This window comes from Podarcis liolepis (assembly GCF_965112155.1).
Source record: "Podarcis liolepis genome assembly, chromosome: 4".
Taxonomy (NCBI): domain Eukaryota; kingdom Metazoa; phylum Chordata; class Lepidosauria; order Squamata; family Lacertidae; genus Podarcis; species Podarcis liolepis.
The window spans coordinates 66411125-66433780 of NC_139558.1; the positions used below are offsets into that span (position 1 = coordinate 66411125).

The 22656-nt window shown below is 42.4% G+C and overlaps 1 protein-coding gene across 1 annotated transcript in view; it reads right to left on the minus strand.

The window, feature by feature from the left end:
- CD247 (CD247 molecule) overlaps positions 1 to 22024 on the minus strand; it is a 46026-nt gene extending 24002 nt beyond the window's left edge. Inside the window, exon 1 of the mRNA XM_083498773.1 lies at positions 19937 to 22024. Coding sequence (XP_083354899.1) covers positions 19937 to 19994 — 58 coding nt within the window. The 5' untranslated portion in view covers positions 19995 to 22024. The remainder of the gene's footprint in view (positions 1 to 19936) is intronic.
- Between the last annotated feature and the right edge of the window lie 632 nt (positions 22025 to 22656).

Here is a 22656-nt window from a genome sequence, read left to right on the forward strand (position 1 = left end):
ACACAGAGACAGTGGTGGATCCCAGGTTGAAGTTGGGGAGTTCAGTTCTGGACAGGGAAGGAACAGGTGTATGGTTTGGGGGTACTTTTAAATCCATCTTTGTCACTGTAGGCTCAGGTGACTTTTGTGGGAAGAAGCACCCATTATGATCTTAGGCTGGTGGTCAGGGATAGCTTAGCCACTGTGATTCATGTGTTGGTAACTTCACAATTAGACTGCTGCAATGCATTCAGTGTGTAGCTTCCCTTGGGATTGGTCCAAAAGGTGCACTTGATGCAGAATACTGGAGTCAAGTTGTTGTGGGGATGCGCACATATTATTTCTGTGTTGAGGAAACAGTACTGGCTGCTGACCAGCTCCTGGGCCATGTTCAAGGTCTTGTTGTTAACACATAAAGTCCTGAACAACAGTGAATACTGCATGGAGATTGTTGAAATATTAAACATTTTAGACATGCATCTTAAAAATAAATAAATGGGGTAGGAGAAAAAGAAGACAATGAATGTTAATATGACAATATTGAATAGGAAAAGACCAGTTTCCAAATACAGTTTCCAGTTTCTGGAAACTGCAGGAGGGGAGTGTGCTTACGTCCTGATTGCACGTTTCCAACAAACATCTGGGCGGCCACTGTGAGAATCTGACACAGGACTAGATGGACCATTGGACTGATCCAGCAGACTCTTCTGATGCTCTTGTGACAGTTTCTGCTGTTACCAAGGTAACAAATACCTCTGAAGGTCAAAGGGCAGCCCAGCAATGCAGATGGCCTATAATGACTATAAATATTTATTTGTTGAGTATTATCTTATGAATATGTTGTTTTGTTCGTTCTCTTTAACCCATCTACCTTATAATGAGTACCTTTTTAATCCGACCGATACTGGGGTCAAATACAGAGCAACAAAGGCAAAGTCTAAAACACAGGGGGGGAAGTGTGATGAACCACAGTTGTGTAAGGAGGTTAAACCCTCTTTATAAAACCTACCTTACTAATCTGATATCCCAGTTAAATACATACTAAGACAAGCTGCTTTTTATCTTACATTGTAAATGGACAGGTGTCTTGTCTTTCCTGTATGTATTAGAAACCACAGAAACCCTTGATCATAAAGCATGTTCCTCAGTAATTTTCATTGTCGTACCTGAAGTGCAGGTGGTCCTTCTACAACAATGTGAGAACCATTGATCTGTTTGACTTTCTTTGTCTACAGCACTTTCCTATGTTTCATTTTTTGCATTTTTATGTTGACCCCACCTTTCATCTAAAAGAAAAATCCACCCTCCACCACATCTAATAAAGCTACAACACATGACCACTGACCACTACTCAAAACAAATACTTAAAAACAAGGCTTAAAAATGCCATCATAAAATAATGCTCAGCAAGAAAAGAAAAGCGTACATAGTAGCAATGGAAACTTTAAAAACAACAGGGTCTCCGACATACAGTCATATACCCGTATTGCTATCTGTCCTAGAGGACAAGTGCTAATATGAAAGCCTTACTGACATGATGGCAGATGTAAAGAATGAGCAAACCCAAGCAAGAGTCCTCAATGCAATGGGAGTTAAGAATCAGCGGAACAGATGATGCTTTATTTTGAGGCAGGGGTGGGCAACGTGTCACCCTCCATATATTGTTGGACCCCAACTTTCATCAGCCCCCAGCCAGCCAATGGTCAGGGAAGATGGGAATTCTAGTCCAACAACATCCAGAGAGCTACATGTTGCCCAACCCTATTTAAAGCAAATAAGGCTGCAATCCTAAGCCTAATAACATGGGAGTAAGACCCACTGAATTCAGTAGACACGTATAGGATTGTGCTGTAAGGATGTGTTTACACAACACATTTAAAGCACATTCAAAACACATTATCTCCCTTAATCAGATTTCTCATTGCCAGTAACTCTTAACCACAGCACCCAGAATTCCTTGAGGGAAATAATGTGCTTTGAATATGTTTTAAAGGTGTTGTGTGTTCACAGCATGTAAGACTATGCACACACACACCTGGGAGTAAGTCCCATTGTAGGTGGGACAACTTAAAAAGGTAAAGGGACCCCTGACCGTTAGGTCCAGTCATGGACGACTCTGGGGTTGCGGCGCTCATCTCGCTCTATAGCCCAAGGGAGCTGGCGTACAGCTTCCGGGTCATGTGGCTAGCATGACTAAGCCGCTTCTGGCGAACCAGAGCAGCGCACGGAAACGCCGTTTATCTTTCCGCCAGAGCAGTACCTATTTATCTACTTGCATTTTGATGTGCTTGCAAACTGCTAGGTGGACAGGAGCTGGGACCGAGCAACAGGAGCTCACCCCATCGCAGGGATTCGAACCGCCAACCTTCTGATCAGCAAGCCCTAGGCTCTGTGGTTTAGACCACAGTGCCACCCTCGTCCTGTGGGACAACTTACTACTGAATAAATACAGATCAAATGGCACAGCAAATAATTTGAAGGGCATGAAAAAACCACCAGGCTTATATCTCTTTATATTTAAATAGTTGCTACATCTAGCATGGAGAATTATAGCTCTTTCTTCTTATCATGCCAGGCTTCTGGTGCACTATGCCTTTCTGTCCATTATTAGGAGATATTGTTTCCGTCCAAGCTATTAATCTGGAGAGATACTTCACACTTTACATTCACTTCTAATAGGGATTGTTCAAAGCTTTATCTTAGCTTGGTGTGTATGGCTTACCTCCGGTGAAAAAGCTGTTTATGCACACAGCTTCCAAGATTTCTAGCAAATCTGCCTAAAGTGTAATGGAATTATTACTTTTTTGTTCATGGAAGAGATCCAGGAAGGCAAATTCTCCCACTGCCTCAAATGACATGATTAAAGCCATATCTAACTTGTACTTTTACCCCCAATTTGTGCTTTTGCTTCTAAAGAATTGAATATGAAGGGAACACAACATGAAGGTCTCTTACCAAGCAACCTTTTCTATGTTTTCTCCCCCTTAATCTAATTCTTTGCCACTCTTGTGATCTACTAACTGGGCTTTTTTTATCCTTTTCTCGCTTTCTCCCCATCTTGCCTGCCTCGGCAAGTAGCCTAACCTTTTACAGCTTAATTGATTTCTCTAACCAGCCTTTATTCGCTTGCTTCCCTCGTCACCACCATTTTCTCCTCCTCCCTGTCTCCTTTTCATCTTTTTTAGAATACAGGAAAAAGCTTTCCCGTTTTCTCTCTTTGATAAGCATAAATTGCACCCGGCTGAAAATGGGGCATCAGTGAGGAAATCATTAGAAGGCCTGGTTCCAAGAGCTGCTAAGAACCCTGGTGTTGTTACGCACAAGAATAGGGCACAGGCCTGTACTTGGTGAGACCTGATCTGGAGAATCACATATGTTACAGCTTTCTTCTGTTTGCCAGGCAGCACCTGGAGCACTCAGCAGGGGCGATTTTCTCTCTCTTTTAATTCTTTTCAAGCACCACAGCACTGATGTTCAATCATGACTTTCATGAAGTTCAAGAAAGTGAACAGAAGTTAATAAGGCCTATAACATGCGCACACGCAACGGAAATTTACTCTTGCCCCCCCCCCCCACTTGCCTTCTCCCAGTCACACCAGAAGTGAAGACGACCGGGAAGGAAGACCCCCTCTGAGTAACTACTTAACCACAGTTTAACCTCTTACTAAAGGTAAAGGAAAAGAGTTGGTTCATTTTTAATGCAGATACGACAACCTATAAAACAAAGATGGCTAACAGTTCTTGGTCTGAGGGCCAAGCTCTCCTTTGGCCAACCATTGGGGGCAGGGGGGGCATGCAAGAAATGGTTGTGGCCACCCCACTCTCTCAAACACACACACAGAGAGTTACCCTCTCAGGGCAGATCAGCTGCAGAGGGGGAGCAAATGCCTTCTCCCTGCGCATCTAATGATCTGTTTAATGATGAAAGGGAGCAATCTCCATCCCCACCAGGGTTCTGGGATGGGCAGAAAGGATTCAGCTTCTCTGTTTACCCAAACAGTGTCTACTTTTAAAAATATACATTTGCCACCACTGCCAAGTATCGGTGGGGCCTTGCAGGGGACAGAACATTTTGTTGGGGGACCTGGACCAGTCTTTAGTACAGAGGTTAGCCGCCCCTGCTATAAAAGATTAAAGAAAGCAACAATGGTATTGGTTCAAAAGGAATAACTGGTAAAAGAACAAGTCTGGAAGATCTTGCCGGCAATCTTCTCCCTACATAAAGTGGGGAATAACACTGCACCTTCCCACCCCTCTCACTAGGCAGTCCTGTCCTGTCACACAGCTGCATGTGGGCAAAGTGTATATGCATAGCACATGCATGCATAAAATCCAATGTATGCAGGACAGAACTACGCAATCAATCCTCAGTTATGTATTTAGGATTAGCCCTTTACATGAGATGTGGGTGGGGAGCAGAACTGTGTCTGCTGGTCCTTCCCTGACCTTCATGCACTCAATTAGAAGTTCCAATTCAAGCTTACATGTACAAGCTATGTAAGCATAATTGGAAATACAGCCTTGTACAGGGTTGACAAATGCATAGAGAGCATTGTGCTCTGTTCTGATATTCCACTGAATACATGGAGGGTCAGAATGCCCCTCCATGCATTCTTTGGACACACCATTGTTCCTGCGATTCTGTCTGAAAGCAGAATTTGTCATGGGCCAAGGGTTTTCCCCCCAATTTCTAGTACTAAGAACAATAGGTCCCTTCATTATTTAAGGGCCAAGTTCCTAAAACTGACAAGTTTTAACAAGCTTCAATCCCTGGTTTCAAATCATGATTAAAAGCATACACTGGCCAGCTGTAGCAATGGAAAATCTTGGTGCCTGCCAAAATAGCTCTTAGTTCTGGTTAAGCCCCAGCAGGGCCCTGCGTGCAATGGGGGAAGAAGCAGTCAATTGATCAGCCTCCTCCTAACCCTCAACCATGGTTAGAAATTAGGGATAGTATAACTGCCTAGGGATCTCAGAGAATTCCCAGGGGAAAAAGTCAAGGGAGCAGAAATTGCTGGTCTTTGCTTAGCTATCGTATGCCTGGAACAGAAATCAATCCACCAAATATGATCAGTATTTGTTGGTTTTGGGGCACAAATATACATAGTTGATTATGCCACCCCATTTCCATGTGCACTGTATTTCTTTTGTGCTAACATGAATGGGGGGAATAATATACTGACAGCATAATGTATGCAATTAACTACGCAAGTTATGTATATGTCCACATAGTGGACAGTAAGATGAATACTGTACTGTCAATTTTGGCAAAGGATCAATTGCACTGGAATGGAATCTGAGTCTGCCCTTACAGGAAGAGAGAATGAGCAGAACCAACTACTATTTCTGTAACAGAGATAGGCAACATCTCCAGGTGTTCTTGAAATGCCATCACTGCCCAAACAGCATGGCCAAGGGCCAGGAATGAGGGGAGCTGTGGTCCAACATCTGGCAGGCCACAGGTTCCCGATCCCTGATATATAAGCTGTTCTACATTCAAGAAAGCATGTAGAGACCCACAATCATTTTTCACAAAAATATACTACACAAAGGGTTTATTTAACCTTTAAAAATAACAGCCTAAATTTGTATCCTTGCCACTCCCTTTGAAATGGTTCCATTGATCAATTCTTTTTTTCTTATCCACTGTATCCACTTCACATGTTCAATGAAAGTGTGTGGGGAGGGTGCAACATTGCAGCGGCAGGGGCCAGGGTTCAACCCACAAATGCATGTGTTCATTGAAACAACTGTTATTGTACAGAGGACTCTCTTTACATGTTGGGGACTCCCAAATTTGTGAACAGAGCCCTCTATTCACTGTTGCAGGTTCTGGGTTCTTTTCAAACCCTGTAAATGAAGGCATGTAGGTGTGTGGAGGAGAGAAGAGCCTGCCACCGGTCTGCCACATCAAACAGCCACCCACGTGTGTCAAACATGTGAAACACATTTGGAGATTCTCACACGATGTTCGTACCTGGCACCATGCCATCTAGTTTGATCAAAAGGATAAGCAAACCCTCTGATAACCAAAATACCACTTTTATTCATATTGACTCCCATCCTGAGAGCTGTGTGAGTATAAATATAGCTTTGTGCAAATAGTGCTTCTTTCAACTACCCAAATATTTTAGATGTTGCTCGGGTTAATCAAACTATGTACATCTCATAATAAATTCTTCAGACACACCTATCCTGTAATTCAAAAGAATACATGGAAACCATAACAATTGGCTAATGGGCAGCCAAAAGAACCTAAGAAGAGCCTTCTTGATCAGGCCAATGGGCCATGTTGTTCAGCATCCTGTTCTCACCGTGGCCAACCAGATGCTTGTGGGAAACCCAAAAGGAGGATCCAAGTGCAACAACACTGCCCATTTGTGATTCCCAGCAACAGGCATTCAGAGGCACACTGCCTCCATCTGTGGAGGTAGAACATGCCCATATCTCAGTTGGTCATGCAAGTAAGGCCAAGGCAGGTCTAACTCAACATGTCAGTATGGAAACTCAGAAATGATGATGGCATCCTCAAGTCACAAATAACACGAGAAACATAGGCCTCTTTAATATACCCGAGGAAAAATTAGCAGGAATATGAGATCATTACTTAAGAAAGCACATACAGAAACAAATTCCTTTGAGCAGTGACAGAGTCATGAAAGCTCGGGGTGGGGGGGATGAGAACCAATTCCTAGGGAAAATGAGAAGGCAGCTATAGCCATCAAGCCTTGCTCATGGACTTCCTGGAGACATCTGGTTGGTCACTGAGAAGCAGGATGCTAGACACTGATTTGATCCAACAGGACTCTTATGTTCTTAAAATAGTAAGTAGCTTGACTAAAGGCCACTTAGTGTACTCCAATGCATATTTACCCAAAAAGGAGTCTAATGGGGCTTGCATGCAAGTAAGTGTGAAGAAGAGTAGCGCCTTAATGAGTCTGAGATCTTAACTGCTTGCTACAGAGAAATCAGTACAGAAACACGACAAAGAACATGAGGAAGAATCTGGAGGACGAAGAAGAACTGACCTCAGCAAAAATATTGTACCAAGTAGAACAGAATGGCTAAACAAGTACCAGGATGGAAATACCCTGGTTAACTCATGTCTTATAAAAAACAACAAGACACTATTAGACTAGAATAGATAACAGGAGTCTAATACTGTTACATAGGAGCAGAATTACATACTGTTAATTCAAAATATCAGAATCCAGTTTAACAAGCTCTCTTTTCCCTCTATTATTTATAATATTAACTGGCATTTTAATGTATACTTTAATTTCAGCAAATTTAATTAAAGACCCGTTGTCAGCATCTAATTGCACAAGGAAAGCCGAGGGGTATATTAAGGAAAAGGTAAAAGAGGCAGAGCCCAGCAAATGTACGGTGGGGCGAAACCACTGTGATATTGACTGTTCTAAATAAACCTTTAATTCCACAAAACACTCAGGCATGAGGAGCAGAACTCCTAGCATTCCCATCTCTACTTGTTTTGCTCACCCCCACCCCAGATTTCCAGGTTGGCAGAATGAAGCTGTCACTTCCACCAGCAGGTGCTGTCAGATCCAACTTCACTTCACAGCAGTTATTATACGAGATTAAGACAACAAGCTTCCCTGAGCAGACCAAATGGGCGTAATAGATGGGTTAACCTTGGGTTAACCAGATAAGTGTGGGTGGGTTCCCTTGAAATGACAATGCATTTTGTCATCCATTTTCTGTGAAATAGATTACTAGCACCAACACTTTCCACTGACTCTTGGGGAAAGTAGCCAGAGAGCTGGGTCTAAGCCATCTCAGTAAACAAAGTACTGAGTGAAAAACAATTCACATTCTTGGTTACAATTCTTTTCCCCTGCAGCACAACACATGCCACAGGTGATCTCGGGTCATTTTTTCCACACTTCATAATAATTATGACATGGGGAACTAAATGAAGACACAAAAAATAGGCTTTTACAAAAAAACAAAAAGGCTTTTACAGGTTGTACCAACAAGCAGATGACAGGTGGAAATTAATATACAATAAATTACACTCTAATAAATATTTTTCTTATTATTATTATTATTACTGGAATGATGCGTTGAACACACTCTGAAAACAAGATCTCTTCTTTCTGATACGCTGAATAAGATTTACCAGTGATCACTAGGATTGACAATACAAGCTCCAGTCAGAATCTCCCTTCCTTGCAGTGCTTCAATTACTGCCAAGGCATTTGTGCCATATAACTTGATTTTTTAAAAAAAGAAAAAGGCAAGACAAGTTTGAATTCACACTTACTCTGCCCAAAGAGCAAGAACATCCTGCTTCATTAACTGTCCCACGTTCAGAGAAATGGCTGGTTCTAAGAACTGCAGTGAAGCTTAAATGAAACTAAAAAAAAAGGCCAAGCCACAGGTGTCTGCACCCATTTCTATAAAAAAAAGTATTTGATTCTTATAAGGCACTACATGGTATCTCACAGTCATGCCCTTAGTGTGCACATGCAGTGGCATGACACTCATTTACTTTGACTCGGTGTGTCTAGGGAGCCCGCACTGTGCGTTGTGTTTTACAGCTATGCATGACTGTCATTGTCCTTTAGACTCTGCCTTGATGAAACTTTAGGTCAGGGATGGGGGACTTCTGACCTACCTGGTGTTGTGGGGGGACACCTCCTATCACCCTGGACCATTTGCCATGCTGGGTGAGGCGGGTGGATACTTCAATTCAACAACATTGGGGGGGGCACAGTTTCCCCATGCTTGTTCTCCATATAATGCGAGAAAGAAACTTGGCTGAGAAAGCTGTGTCCCCGTGCAAGGGGTTGGTGGCTGCCCTGGCCGGTACACGGGCACAAGAGGATAATTTTAAAATATGAATCAATCAATGGTAAGATATCTCTGAACTCTGTGGCTATGCCTAGAAGTGCAGAACAATCTCTCCAGTTCCCTAGTCTAAACCAGCCTTTGACTTAATGGATTATCTGTCCTACATGCCAGCTTTCCAAGGAACACCAGGCAGCCAGGTAATTATTTTGTCCGCTGCTGACTGCTTCACACACATGCATAGCTTTAACCTCCATTCTGAGAGGTTGCAGGAGGGATGAAGAAAATTCATTCAACCCTGCTACTTCTCTGTGTTTTGCCTATCTGATATATTCTCATCCAGGCTCAAGAGGCACTAGTATTTCACTACAAACCAGTTCACCACCAGCCCATCTTTTCAAGCTTCCATCTAACTGTTAGAAGGAACATTTGCAAGTGTTGGCTTCTTTCCCCTTCTGCCTCAACACAGAACCCTATTAGTTCCATTAAATGCCTGAAACAAAAACAGGTCATGATCAACTTTCTGGATTTTCCCTACAGCCTTTAATGCACTTGAGGATTCTCTCTTCTCCTATAATCTGCTGATTCACGTGTACTTGTGATCTTTTCATTTTAATAGATTTTAAAGTAAACATGTGCCATAGTAAGGAAAGAGGAAAAAACAAACCCACAACCCAAAATACAAATTACTTAGAAATATAAATTTGAAAAATCAAGTACCGATGACTAAAAGACCAAAACTGTAATAATGCAATTAATACTTTGACAATGTTTTTGCAAGTACAAAACATAATTATCTAGAATTATGCATTGTTATAGCTATCTTCCAGAGGGGTTAACATCTTAGTCTGTTGCTGCATATACTTTTGATGAAGAGGGTACTAGTCTATGAAAGCTTATGCTGTGATTATATGCATCTTTCTGCTACAAACATTTTAACTTCATTTAGGAGGTGGCTGGCTTATACTGTTGGCTCACCCATTTAAATCCAATTGAAGAAGAAAGCATGCCTGTCTGCGTACATCCCATTAATTAACTGGGCAGACTTTTCATACTATTTAGAGGCACTATCTATATTATCACTGACCTGTTTTCTGCAATGACAGTATGGATGTGATCAAATCAAAGCGAATTAGAACAACTCCAACTATTCCTCAAAACTCAACAGATCTTAAATAATCAAAACAAGGGGAAATTACAGTCCCGTACATTCCAAGCAATTTTATTGCAGGGGTGCAGAGAGCAAACTCTGCAAGGTTGCAGGGGCCAGAAGCAAAATTGGCTGAGGCTGTGGTGATATTCTCCCTTTAAGACTAGCATGCAGATTGTGTGGGAATTTGTTCGAACTCCAGGAATAATGATTTTAAACACAGATGTCTCTCATTAAGGCCTCAAGGCCAGTGTCGAACGGTAATCAGATACGTGATGGGAGCAGGTGCTAATTCCTTTGGGAGGAAAGGGTGAAGGCCCATAGTCAGCGTTCCCTTAAAACCTGGGGTGAGCATAAACAGTTCTCTCTTCATGGAAGGTCAGCGCCTGTTCAGACCTAGAAGGTACAGTGGTACCTCGAGTTACAAACGCTTCAGGTTACAAACTCCGCTAACCTGGAAGAGTTACCTCAAGTTGAGAACTTTGCCCCAGGATGAGAACAGAAATTGTGTGCCAGCGGCGCAGTGGCAGCAAGAGGCCCCATTGGCGAAAGCATGCCTTTAGTCAAGAACAGTTTCAGGTTAAGAACGGACCTCCAGGACGAATTAAGTTCATAACTAAAGGTACCACTGTATTTTGCTTTGCCGCTCAGCCAGCTAAGATTTACGTGCATGTGTTTCTGTCAGCTAGCTAGATAAGATAGTTATGTTTGTTTGTTTTTGCCTCTGAGAAGTCAAACAATTTGTGTAATTGTTTGAAGCTTTTCATTTTTACAGAGCTTGGCTTTTAATAAACTTTATTGTATGCTTTTATGGGAATTGGCCTTGCTTGAGTTTCTGAACCTTCCAATCTTGACTACACTTTTCGAAGTGGGTCATTCATCACAGAGACAACCCTTTGTATAGAACGCTACTTTCCAACCATGCAAAAACCAAAGGTTTCCACAACCTCTCTCTCCATCTCCCCATCCAGGCAGAGCAAGAACACATTCCAGCCAGGTAAACGCATACAAGGAGGGTGGACAGCAGAGCAAGTGAGGGGTGTGACCTAGAGAGAGTCCTTGGTGCTGGACAGAGTCCTCACATTTGGCCCCATTCTGAAGGTTCCTCGCCCGTTTTATTGTCTAATATCTTCCAGCATAGTTTTTATATTGGCTGCACCTTCTTAAGGTGGCATTTCAGTGGTACTCCACTTCTTTTCCAGGTGTTTCAAAGAATAAAACTGGCTTGAACTAAGTCAGCCTGATGATCCACTTAGCATTATACAGTAGTACCTCTAGATACGAACGGGATCCGTTCTAGAGCCCCACTCGTATCTAGAGGTAAACATATCTAGCGACGGCATGTCTGCGCACGCACGTGGCAAAATCCGTTACTTCCGGGTTGCCGTGGAGCGCAACTCGAGCACGCTCAACTTGAAGCAAATTTAACCCGAGGTATGACTGTATTGTAAACTCAACTCTTCAGTTCCTTGAAGTGCCTTTAAAATATACCATATATAAGCTCCTAGGAGTAGCAGCTATTTCCAACATAGTAGACCCTGGGCTGGCTAGCTATCTGCAGAGATTCAATTCTGGAGCAAAAGTATTTAAAATGTTAAGTTCTGAAATGTACTTTTTAAAACAGTGTTTCCCAACCTTTTTTGGGCAAAGGCACACTTGTTTGATGAAAAAAATCTCGAGGCACACCACCATTACAGCCCCGTGACGTCAGCGCGCAGCGTCACGCCGGGAGGGACGCACGAAAGTGTAAGTTTCAATTTTTTTCCCTCCCCCTTGCCGGGGAACCTCCAAGCTTTGGGGGGGAGGAGGCAGCAAAGCGAGGGACTGAGGGACGGCGGCAGCTGAGGCGGCGGCTGTTGTGGTGGTGGCGGCGATAGCAGGTGGAGGAGGGGGCGGCGGCGGGGCCGAGGTGCCCGGCGGCGGCGGGGGAGGTGGCGGCGGGTGGAGCAGGAGGGCGGCCGAGGCCGGTGAGGGAGTAGGGTTGCCCGGGGCTTGAGGAGCCGTCGCCGGGAGTTGCTGCTGCTGTTGTTGCTGCTGCTGCCCGGACATGCCGGCCTCCTCCTCGTCCGCTGTCTCACGCTCCTCCCTTTTGCGCGTGCTGCCCCGCCGCCGCCCCATTGGCCGGGTCCTGTCAGCTGATCCTGTGTTATTTCCTGTGTGTGTGTGTGTGTGAGGGGAGAATGGAGAGAGAAACCTCGGCACCACCACCGTGGAGCCGCCCCCGGCTCGACGCGGATACTCGCCGCCGCCGCCCCGCCTCTCGCCGCCCGACTCGCCCGCCTCCCTCCCACGGCACACCAGCCAACATCTCGCGGCACACACCGGTTGGGAAACACTGTTTTAAAAGACGTACAGTGCAGTATTGTGCATACTCAAAAGTATGTCCCAATGTTTCAGATGATCCAACTCAGGCTTCCTCAACCTTGGCCCTCCAGATGTTTTTGGCCTACAACTCCCATGATCCCTAGCTAGCAGGACCAGTGGTCAGGGATGATGGGAATTGTGGTCTCACAACATCTGGAGGGCCGAGGTGTGGAAGCCTGGTCCAACTCCATACTCCTAGTTTAGGAACTTAGCATTCATTTCACATGATGATGATACCATTTCAGCAACATAAATCACTACACCCCTGCAATGTGCACAGATCAGATCTTTCTGACATTTTTACTTTCCATACTCCCACACTGGGAGAAATAGATAAATTTTGTCCCATTGATTTCAGGAGGACCTAACTGCAAATCGTAGCAGCATTAAATCCTATGCATGGCTGCTCAAGATCATAAACAGCACAAAGAATTCTGGCACCTTAAACACCAATACATTTATGATGCTTTCACTGACCACAGTCCACTTCATCAGATGCACTGTTAATCTTTATGGCACCCAGTGGAGACTGGTCCATTAGGTGGACCCCGCCCCACCAACCTGAGTTTTCCCTTAGACACCTCCACCTGCCTGCCTGATTACCTAACACCCTGCCCAGTGAGTGGCAGCATTGCCTGTCAGCTTCCTCCCCTCCTTTGGCTCTGGCTGCAACTACCGGTACTTTGGCCTTTCAGTCTTCTGCCCACCAAGCACCACTAATGGTACCACAAGACAACCTGAATTCATAACAGAGTTTGGAGCACCTGAGAAACAGTATGCAGAGTTCCAGATTCAGTACCTTGAAAAACACCATTAAACTTTAATTCCACCTGGGCTTCTTCAGGAGGAAAGGAGGAATAGATAGATAGATAGATAGATAGATAGATAGATAGATAGATAGATAGATAGATAGATAGATAGATGATAGATAGCACTGCTGATTTATAGAGCTCTCTCACAATATTTCTCTCTCTCTTTATATTTCTGCCTTTCTGGCACATTGTACTGGTAAACAGCAAGATCCCTTTGTTTTTGCACTTCAAAATAGCAAGAGAGCTATTTTCAGACTGCTTACTGGTTTCAGACCACATTTCAGACTCCTTCTGGGTTCTTGGAAAGCCACCATTTCTCCCACTCTGCAAATGTATAAAGCATCTGCCCACATGGAACAGCCATGCTGTGTTTACACAGCACACTGTGTACTTGCATGAAGTGCCTTCATACAGTGCATACATGGTGTGGAAGCAGCCCATCATGTGGGCTTCTTCGATGTCATGTGTTCCCAGAGGGACACACAACACAAAGGCAACACACTGGGTAATGTGTAAACAGCACAACCCTTAAACTGTGATTGAACTTCCTCTTAAATACTTGCATCCTATTAATGAAAAAAATAATAATTCCAAAGACAACAGCACCAAAAGGATGCAAACCAAAATATGATGTTTTAACGGATTTAAAAAACAAGTACTGGCCTTCTGCTTGAGAAAGATCCAAAGTTACTACTGTAGGGGGGAAATTATGAAGTCCTAACATAACTTTTAATTACACAATTCATTTAAGTAATGTCAAAAAAATGCATGTCCACACACATACAGCTCTTCCTAAGCAAAATCCATTTTCTTTTCTTTATAAAATACACACCGCTGTCCACTTCTGCTGTGTCACTCTAAACTTAAATAAAGAACATGTGCTAGAAATATTAAATATTAAGGCACACAAATAGAAATTGAGTTTTGTTTTGCTTTGAATGTGGCATACGTTGTTAATTTTTATCTATTTGACCCATTTTCTAGCCCGAATAACGCCAAGGAAAACAACATGTTGCTTCATTCCTTAGGAATTTATCAGTGCCTGAATAGAACACGTTTGCTAGATTATGCTGATAAACAGAAAATACATAGAAGTTTACCTGCTAAACCATTAATGGAAGCTACCCAATTTGCTTCTTTTTGTCTGATGCATCAATGTCCCAGTTCACAGCCTGCTATGAATTAATGAAATCACTGTGCATAAAAAGGTGCAAAATGGCTATAAATATTAAAGTCTCTTTCAGATTTTCCTGTCAGCATTCATATATACAAACAGGGAACGGACAATGATCAATGGAGAACATCTGATAATTGGAAAGCAGAACTGATAAACATTTCCAAAACAATAAGCATATTATTGATTATCTTTGTTAGTATATTTAGTCCCATGCCTTGCGACAAGTCTCACAGTATTACAGAGGTTAAGCTGTACAGAAGAAGAAATGACTGCTTAATTTATGGTAAATGTCAACCAAGAGCTATCTTGATTCTCTAGAGACTAGTAATATAATCAAAATCCTCACACACATACCTGCAAGGAAAGTGAAAGAAGATATTAAATGGATATGGGGAGAGGGATGGTGTGTGTCGTTTAATCTATATATCTATTTGAAATGTAGGGTATCAGCACATGGACTTGGAAGGCAACAAACAGTGGGGTCAAGCAGGGAAGACAAACAGTGTGGAGGGGGGAGTCAGGATCCCCTCCCACCGCTGGAATCTCCCAGCAGCAAAGAGCTGCGAGTAGGTGCTCACCGTCGTCTATTAGAACAGGGAAGCAGGGGGGAGGGAGTGGGCTCAGATGATACACATCCAATTTCAACGTCAGCCATACTTCTTTCCAGTTTGCCCCTTTGCAAACCAGAAGAATTGTAAGAGGAGGGGGAATTGGGGGGATTTTAACAATTGGCACACTAATCACAAGCCCCCGAGAACATCTACGGGTCCCCCACTTACGTATGCATACAACATCTCTCATTATTGGCGGGGTTGGTGGGTTACAGAGTGTTCAAGAGCAATACACTCTCAGTGCCCTCCACACACAATGAACAACAGTAGATTCTGTTTAATCTCGGATAATCTCTATATAATAATCCTAATTTGAATTTCATTTTTAAAGGATATTAATGAATGATTACTATTAAACATAATAAAGAGGGACTACCTTGGCTTGGACTGTGAGGCATTTTTGCCCACATACATTTTCAAAACAAAAGGGGAACTTTTTTCGTTGGGTGAGGGATTCACAACGTTCCTTGAAAAACAAGGTTTTTTTCCTCCTTGGAATTCTGAGTAGCGCCAGCCAATCGGGAATTGGATAAGAAATGTTATGAGTTACATGGCACTGTGACATATTTATGTCACTGAGTGCATAGCTTCGCCTTCATTCTAAATTAGAGAGAGGACAATAACTCTATAGCTGAAGTATCTGGGCTGCACACTTTGTCCATATTGGTATGTGGAAGGAAGCAAACATTCTTGTTGATAAGGCAACTGGGCTGGCAGGACCAAAACTGTTGACTCAATTGTCTTAGCAACAGAAACCATTCGCAAGTAGGATTGAATCCTTTTAAGGCCCTCCCAGCCCAAACCAGAGGGTGGTTTCTGGGAACAAGGCAATATTCACAAAGACAGGCCCTTAATTTTGATTCAACCATATACGTACTAGCCAAGAGCAAGAACGTATTTCTTTTCATACAATTTTTCTAATCACCTTTCAGGAAAGCGAAATGAGACTAAACTTCATATAAATGAAGGTTATTTTTCTACTCTCATTACCAGATACCGACATTTTTAGATTATTGTTCATGGTTAAAAAGTATATTTTTAAACGTTGCAATCTGGGGGCATCTTGTACTAATTCAGAATGCTTGAAGGACGTTGATGCATTTGTTTCAGTGTAATTTAAAACACAAGAACGCAAAGCTGCTTTCTGCAGTCAGTTTTTCAAAAACAATGGCATCAAATGCAGGTGGCTGTGACAGCTATGCTGGCAAACTTGCGTGTCTTCAAAGAACAGAGGGTGGAAAACAAGTCCTAATAGCGATGGTGGCAGCAGTTGTTGTGGGCATGTTGTTGTTTACTGGTATTGGACTTGCCTACATAAGCTACAGGTGGCATGTATGGCTTTCCTGTGTATCTTGTGTTACAAAGGAATTGAGTTGGAAACTACTAACTCATCACACCATCTAGAAGAGCTACCAGGCGACTGAAAAAGTATGTGGACCCTAGCAACTTGCTATGATAATGAAAACTGCCATGTGTTCTGTCAACACCAAGAAATTTAAATCACTGAGAACACAAGAGCCTGGCTGGATAAGGCCCAAAAGGCCCATCTAGTCCAGCATATTGATCCCTATGGGAAGCCAGCAAACAGGACCTGAGTACAACAGCACTCTCCCCACTTGTGATGCCCAGTGACGGCTATTCAGAGGCATACCGCCTCCACCAGTGGAGCTAGTCGGACTTACCAATGAATGAAGGTCTATTATAGGTCTATGCATCGTTTATGCAAACAATGCTATAGGTAGATGTGTTTTCAATCAACAAACAGACGGATTCTGCTTAACACCTTGATAGAGAAAATAAAAAATCCTTGCAGGAATAGAACTTCTTCCCTGTGGTGGATAACCATATAGGATTATCAAGTTCATGCGCCTGAAACTGGATTGGTGAAATGGACGCTCAAATCATTCATCATAGCCATGCATTTCAACATTGCATAGTTTTCAGTCCTTAATTTGCTTTCTCTTTTGATCAGAAACTGTTTATATGTTTCCAAAGTTACCTGTGCTGTACCTTGCTCCAAAGCAGCTTTTATCTCAAAATGAACTTAAAAAAAATAAATCACCAAACTTCATGCACAGAGATAAATGGATATAGTCTTGTTGGCATATCACTTTCCCCTTGGCTCCTACCTGTTTAGCTTTTAACCAGTGGACTGTTTCCAGGCCTTATTTTTAATGGTCTTTCATCTTTATGGCCACGTTCGAAAAAGAAAAAATGGCTAGTATTTCCCTATACTAATATATTCATTGGTAATAACTGACAATAAATTGGACTGGTTAGCAGTAAGAATGGTGTTAATACTTAGACCAATTTAAAGTGTGCCTAGGAGTAAAGTGCAAAATTTTTACTAGATGGTCTCTGACCACTGAAACATTTCTGATGGAACATACCTTTAAAACAAAAAGCTCTCTTCTTGAGGTCCAAATAGCAATATTACCAAACTGCTTTGATGACGAGTGTGCCAAATATATTGATAAGCCATCTGCTAGTAAATGTATTGGCTAGTAAATGATGTACCATGAGACCTAGTAGTTATTAAGAATTGAATATATATATTTTAGCAGCATGGGGTCTACAAAAATAATACATGTTTATGGAAGTCGAATTCCATTTTGTTATTTAATGTAGATGACAGTTATATGCTGACAAAAATCATTCATTTTGTATTATTTATTGGGAGACATGCCCTTGTAGCTATATGGACTATCGGACATGAACCCTAGACTAAATGGATGTTATGATATTAATACTACCGTTCTGGAAACCGTTTTCTCTTGAAAGTTATGTTTATATTAATATGATTATATAAATAATAATTTAAATAATTAATATTTAAATAATAGTGCATTTAAATAAATAATAGTGAAACTAGAAAAGACTGGAGAAAATAACTTCTTGTATTCCGGATATTTGTAGTTTATTTTCCTCCAATGTCCATACACATGATGGGTATCCTCTATTCCTGTGCAGGTAATGTGCCCACATGGCAGGAGTCAGGAGATCCCCAAAGCGTTCAAAGCTTTCCTCCTTTCAGCATGCCCATATGTGTGTGTGTAAGCAGAATGACAAGCTACTTTTAAGGAATAAGAGGCCTGTATGATATCCAGTCTTCCCAATCCATTCAGCTGAGTTGCCTTAGCACAGAAGTTCACATAACTTGACTGAATGGATTGAGAGAGCACTGGATGGAAATATGGAGTGTGTCTGTGCACAGACCTCCCCACCACCACCAACCCCTCTTTCCCGGGGGGGGGGCACATTTGGCAAAGATAGAAACATAGCTCTCTTAAGCTATTTGTGGAAGCTGCTGTATCCAATCAGGGAAGATACTTTAAACAAAATTGCACAGCTGTAATATTGTATTAGCTCTGTGTGTGAGTGTGTGTATAAATACAAATTAAAATAGATAAAGATCTAGCTTAGGAATAACTTCTGTCTAGAGCCCGGTGAATATGCTCCATTTCCCTCAAAAGCTTTCTAAATGCTCTGGGTCCTTCATGGCTCTCTATACCAAATATCTCAACCGCATTATACCATATAGGAATGCCATTAGGAATGCAATCAGCTCCCACATAAAGCTGAGTGGGTTCAACCAGTTCACTTTTGATTATTTTATCAATATTTGAAGTATACATAAGGAGAAAGAAAAGAATTTACAAAGTAGGTATTGTGCCGTAGCCTAATATGGGTCTCCTAATATGTGCTATTTCATAGCTAATAGCTATTAAAATATTTCACACGCAAATTAAGCATCAGACTAGGCTTAGTGTAACTAAAGTCCTTATTATGCTATTAATTGTATAGAGGTATTGAAAGGCGGCCAATTAATGCAAGTTTTATCACAAAATCTAGTAGAACCTTCCAGTGCTAAACTTAGAATTACCTTTAATATTTCCAACTTATTTTACATTTTACTTTTGCTGGGAATTTATCTTGAGCAGAAAAGCAGAAGAATAAACAGCTTTGGGTGCTTTCTTTGAAAGAAAGTTTCTAACTATCACTCAGAAAACCATAGAAGTATAACTGAAGCAAACTAACATTTTGGAAACCGATATTGAAACACAAACCAAAGTTTACAGATTTCTTTTAGCACAGAATTAGGACATACATCTGTGCTCATTTGTACGGCTTGTGCATGCTTGTTTATTCAGACGTGCAAGTCCCACTGTGATCAATGACACTTACGCTCAGGTTAAGAGCACACAAGATTGCAGTCACAGAGGTGCTAAATATGTGAAATGTTTGCTGGATTTCCATCCCAGACATAGAAACAGTTGGGTAAGATGAAAGCATACAGCATGGTTTCAATCTTACTTACTCAGAAGCAAGCCCCACTATGTTAAGAACAAAGTAAATGTGCATAGCATCTTAGTCCAATCATAGAAGCAGCTGCTATATATTCAAACACGCCATTGCTGCTTCCTTATTTCCCTCCAATGTCTGAATCAATTCAGAGTTTGACCATTGCCAGCTTCTTTTGGAGAAGGACTCCCCCACCATGGGAGCAATATGTGCTTCTTTAGAAGTCCTAACAACTTGGAATCTGATAGCTCCTCCCTTAACCAAGTTTCAAGAACGGCAGCAATGGTTCTCATCCAGGGGATAATTGGGATGCTTTGTGGTCTGGCCATCACGAGGAACAGAACTCTCCTACGGATGATTGCAGGGGCAAAGGAGGAACTAGCAGGTGGTCATGAATTCCAGAGATACTCTTTCCTGCCCACCTCTGCATGCAGACGCCAACAGTGTAGTTTACACCTCCAGATATGGTTCGTTATCTTTTATGCCACCCGTGCTCCTCACCAGCCCACAAAGCGCCAATGTATGCTGTACTTTTAAAACTAATTATGGGGCTGCAGTTTTCCCACTGGAGCATAGCTAGCTGTAACTAAGAGGGTGCACATACGGCTCAAACAGAGACTCCCCTCCTGGTACAAGGGGAGCATCATATTCAACAGCGGCGTCATCTTGCCTCCATTTAGAACGGAGTTTCAAAGGAGTTTCCTACCAAAATATGAAAAGCTAGCCTTACCTGTAATTGGGGTCCATGCCTGCAGGATGGCGGCAAGAAGGATTCCTTTACACTTCATCTTGCTCCCCCCAAGGTCGCAGGGCAGGGGGGAGACTGGAGGCTACAATTTAGCAGATAGTAAAGAAAAGGAAAAGGAAAGGCACCTTCACTGGCTTTGTTCTTCTCCCTGCCTCCACAGGAAGTGCAAAGCTCATAAGATCTTTCGGAGTCCACATGCTGGCAAGCTAGTTGAAACACACACCTCCTTTTGCTCCACAAACAGAAAGCTTGAGAGTTTTTAGAAGTTTGTTAGGGTTTTTTTTTTTTTTTTTAGTATGAGGTTTGTTTTTTTTTAAAAGCAGCTGACAGCAGCTCAACAAGTAAAGACATCTCATTAAAGACATTAATTTACTCACTTTACAAGAGGATTTGTATAGATGCCGTGTCTGCTTTTAAAAATGGGTGAAGGTGTTGACTATGTTCCTGGTATAGGAACAAAGGAAGCTGCCTTGTACCAAGTCAGACTCACTGGTCCATCAACCTCAGGTATGTCTACACCAACTGGTAGTAGCCTTCCTAGATTTCAGACAGGGGACTCTCCCTACCCTATCTTGAGATGCTGGGGATTAAACCTAGGACATGCTTTAATTAAGATGCTCTGTCACTGAGTTATCATCCTTCCCCCACTACAATTCCCCATTGAGAAAAGGCTAGCACAGGTGGGTTTTTAAAAAATAGTTACCAGACTTTCATGCCCAAACTAATAATCAAATCCAGATGGGATTGCAGTCGTTTGCAGCTACCATCAAAGGGAAGGAGGGTGTTGAGCCTCAGGGTTCCTGGAAGACATGCTGTTCCTCATCTCCCATCATATAAACATAGGAAGTTGCTGTATACAGAGTCAGATCGTTGGTCCATCTAGCTCAGCGTTGTCTACACAGACTCGCAGTGGGTTCTCCAGAGTGAAGCTGGTGAACAAATACACAGGAGCAGCTGCTCTCTTATTATTGCTGATGTCACCACACACTTACTAGATGGTAGATGAGCAGGCAACAATGGTGAACAGGTGTGGCAGCAGGGCCAACAGGCACACAGCAGTGGGATCCCAGGCCTCAGCAGGGGCCCAACCATGCAACCTCTGATCTTGCCTCCAGGATCCCCAGACCTCACCACTGATTCTTTGCAATAGTTGTTCAGTGCAAGCCTATTCTTATTTACTCAGAAGTCAGTCCTATGCATGTTTAGGGTTTCAGTTCAAATGGAACAAAGAGGTTGTGTGAACTGGTTCAGTTGCTTGAATCTAGTTAGTTCCTACCTGAAGTCACATCACTGCCTTACCACAAACCTGTTATTAATAGTAGAAACTATAACACAGCTCTTGTCTTCAGTACTCAAATACACCCTCTCCATGGAATTCTAACAAAAGCCCTGCAAGGGACTATTATCCTGGGAATTCAGATAGGAGGCTGGGGCTATCTCCTAAATTCCTATCTCCTATCCTATCTCCTAAATTCATGAGATTTCAACCAGGGATCTCCAGCATATAGCTTATATTCTTAACCAATGTACAATGCCAATTTAGGTGCTGTGCTAAATTAGACTAGCTGTGTGCTTTGTGTAGCTGTTAATAGGGAGGAAGAGACACACACAACCAATCAGTTATGCTAATTCGCCTGAATATACATAACTTAGAAGTTCCCCTTGATCAGCAGTACTGGAGAACAACAGTAGCCTCAGATGATGAGCCTCAGAGCGGTCAGGAAGCAACTATGCTTGATTTTCTGAGACTATATTTCTGTCTATAGGCTTACCCAATACAAAACTCAATGCACTTTCAAGATATTTTTAAGTGAGGTGTAGATAGTGGGCACGTTCAAACCTGCAGTTCAGTGCCCTTAGGCTCACCAATTTCAAATTATTTAGCACACAGAGCTCTGGTTTGGACTATGGGCAAAGCCCTCATGGTAGATTCTGTGCCCTTCATAACTTTGAAAACAGGCACTACTTCTACAAGATGCAGGGAAAATGCATATTGGTAAAATAAAATAAAAATCAGGATTTTACAACAAGCTAGACTTAAACCAGGGCTAGCCCTACCATGCAAAAGGAGTGGGGCAGGAGTGGGGGAAATAACAGCAAACTGTCCTGGGCCAACACTGACTTGCATTGGCCAGAACTGCTCACCCAACCCCCATCACTTTACTTTGGTTTTGTAGTTCAGCATCTATGTAATGCTTTTCTAAAATGTGCATGCATTTAAATTAATTAACATGTGCAAATAATGTTACCACCTCTTGTGGGGGCGGTGGGGGAAGCTGTCATTGCTCATTTGCATGGAAATTCATTTAAATATATGTACATTTTAAATTGTCCCTAGCAAAGCATCAGCACCAAGTTGGGGAGTTGACAATTCCTCATCACAGAGAAAACAGGCTGGCATTACCTGCCCAATTTTAACCCCTCTAGTAAATGAACAAAGGCAAAATGTCCTTCCTAAGGAGACTGCATCCGCTCCTTGAAAAGTCCATTTGTCCCACAATTGCAATTTCTACCATCACAGTATCTTTGTAAGCGCTTGCCTGCCTATTTCCTTTCTCCTACTAATTCCTCTTCAAACAAATGTTCCTTCCCTTTTACATTATGGCCAGCTTGATTCCAGGTTTATGGTGTTGCGTAATTTGCCCTTGTTTATTAAAGATAACTCTTTTGAAGGCTGCCTCACTTCAATGAAGTGAGGTAGG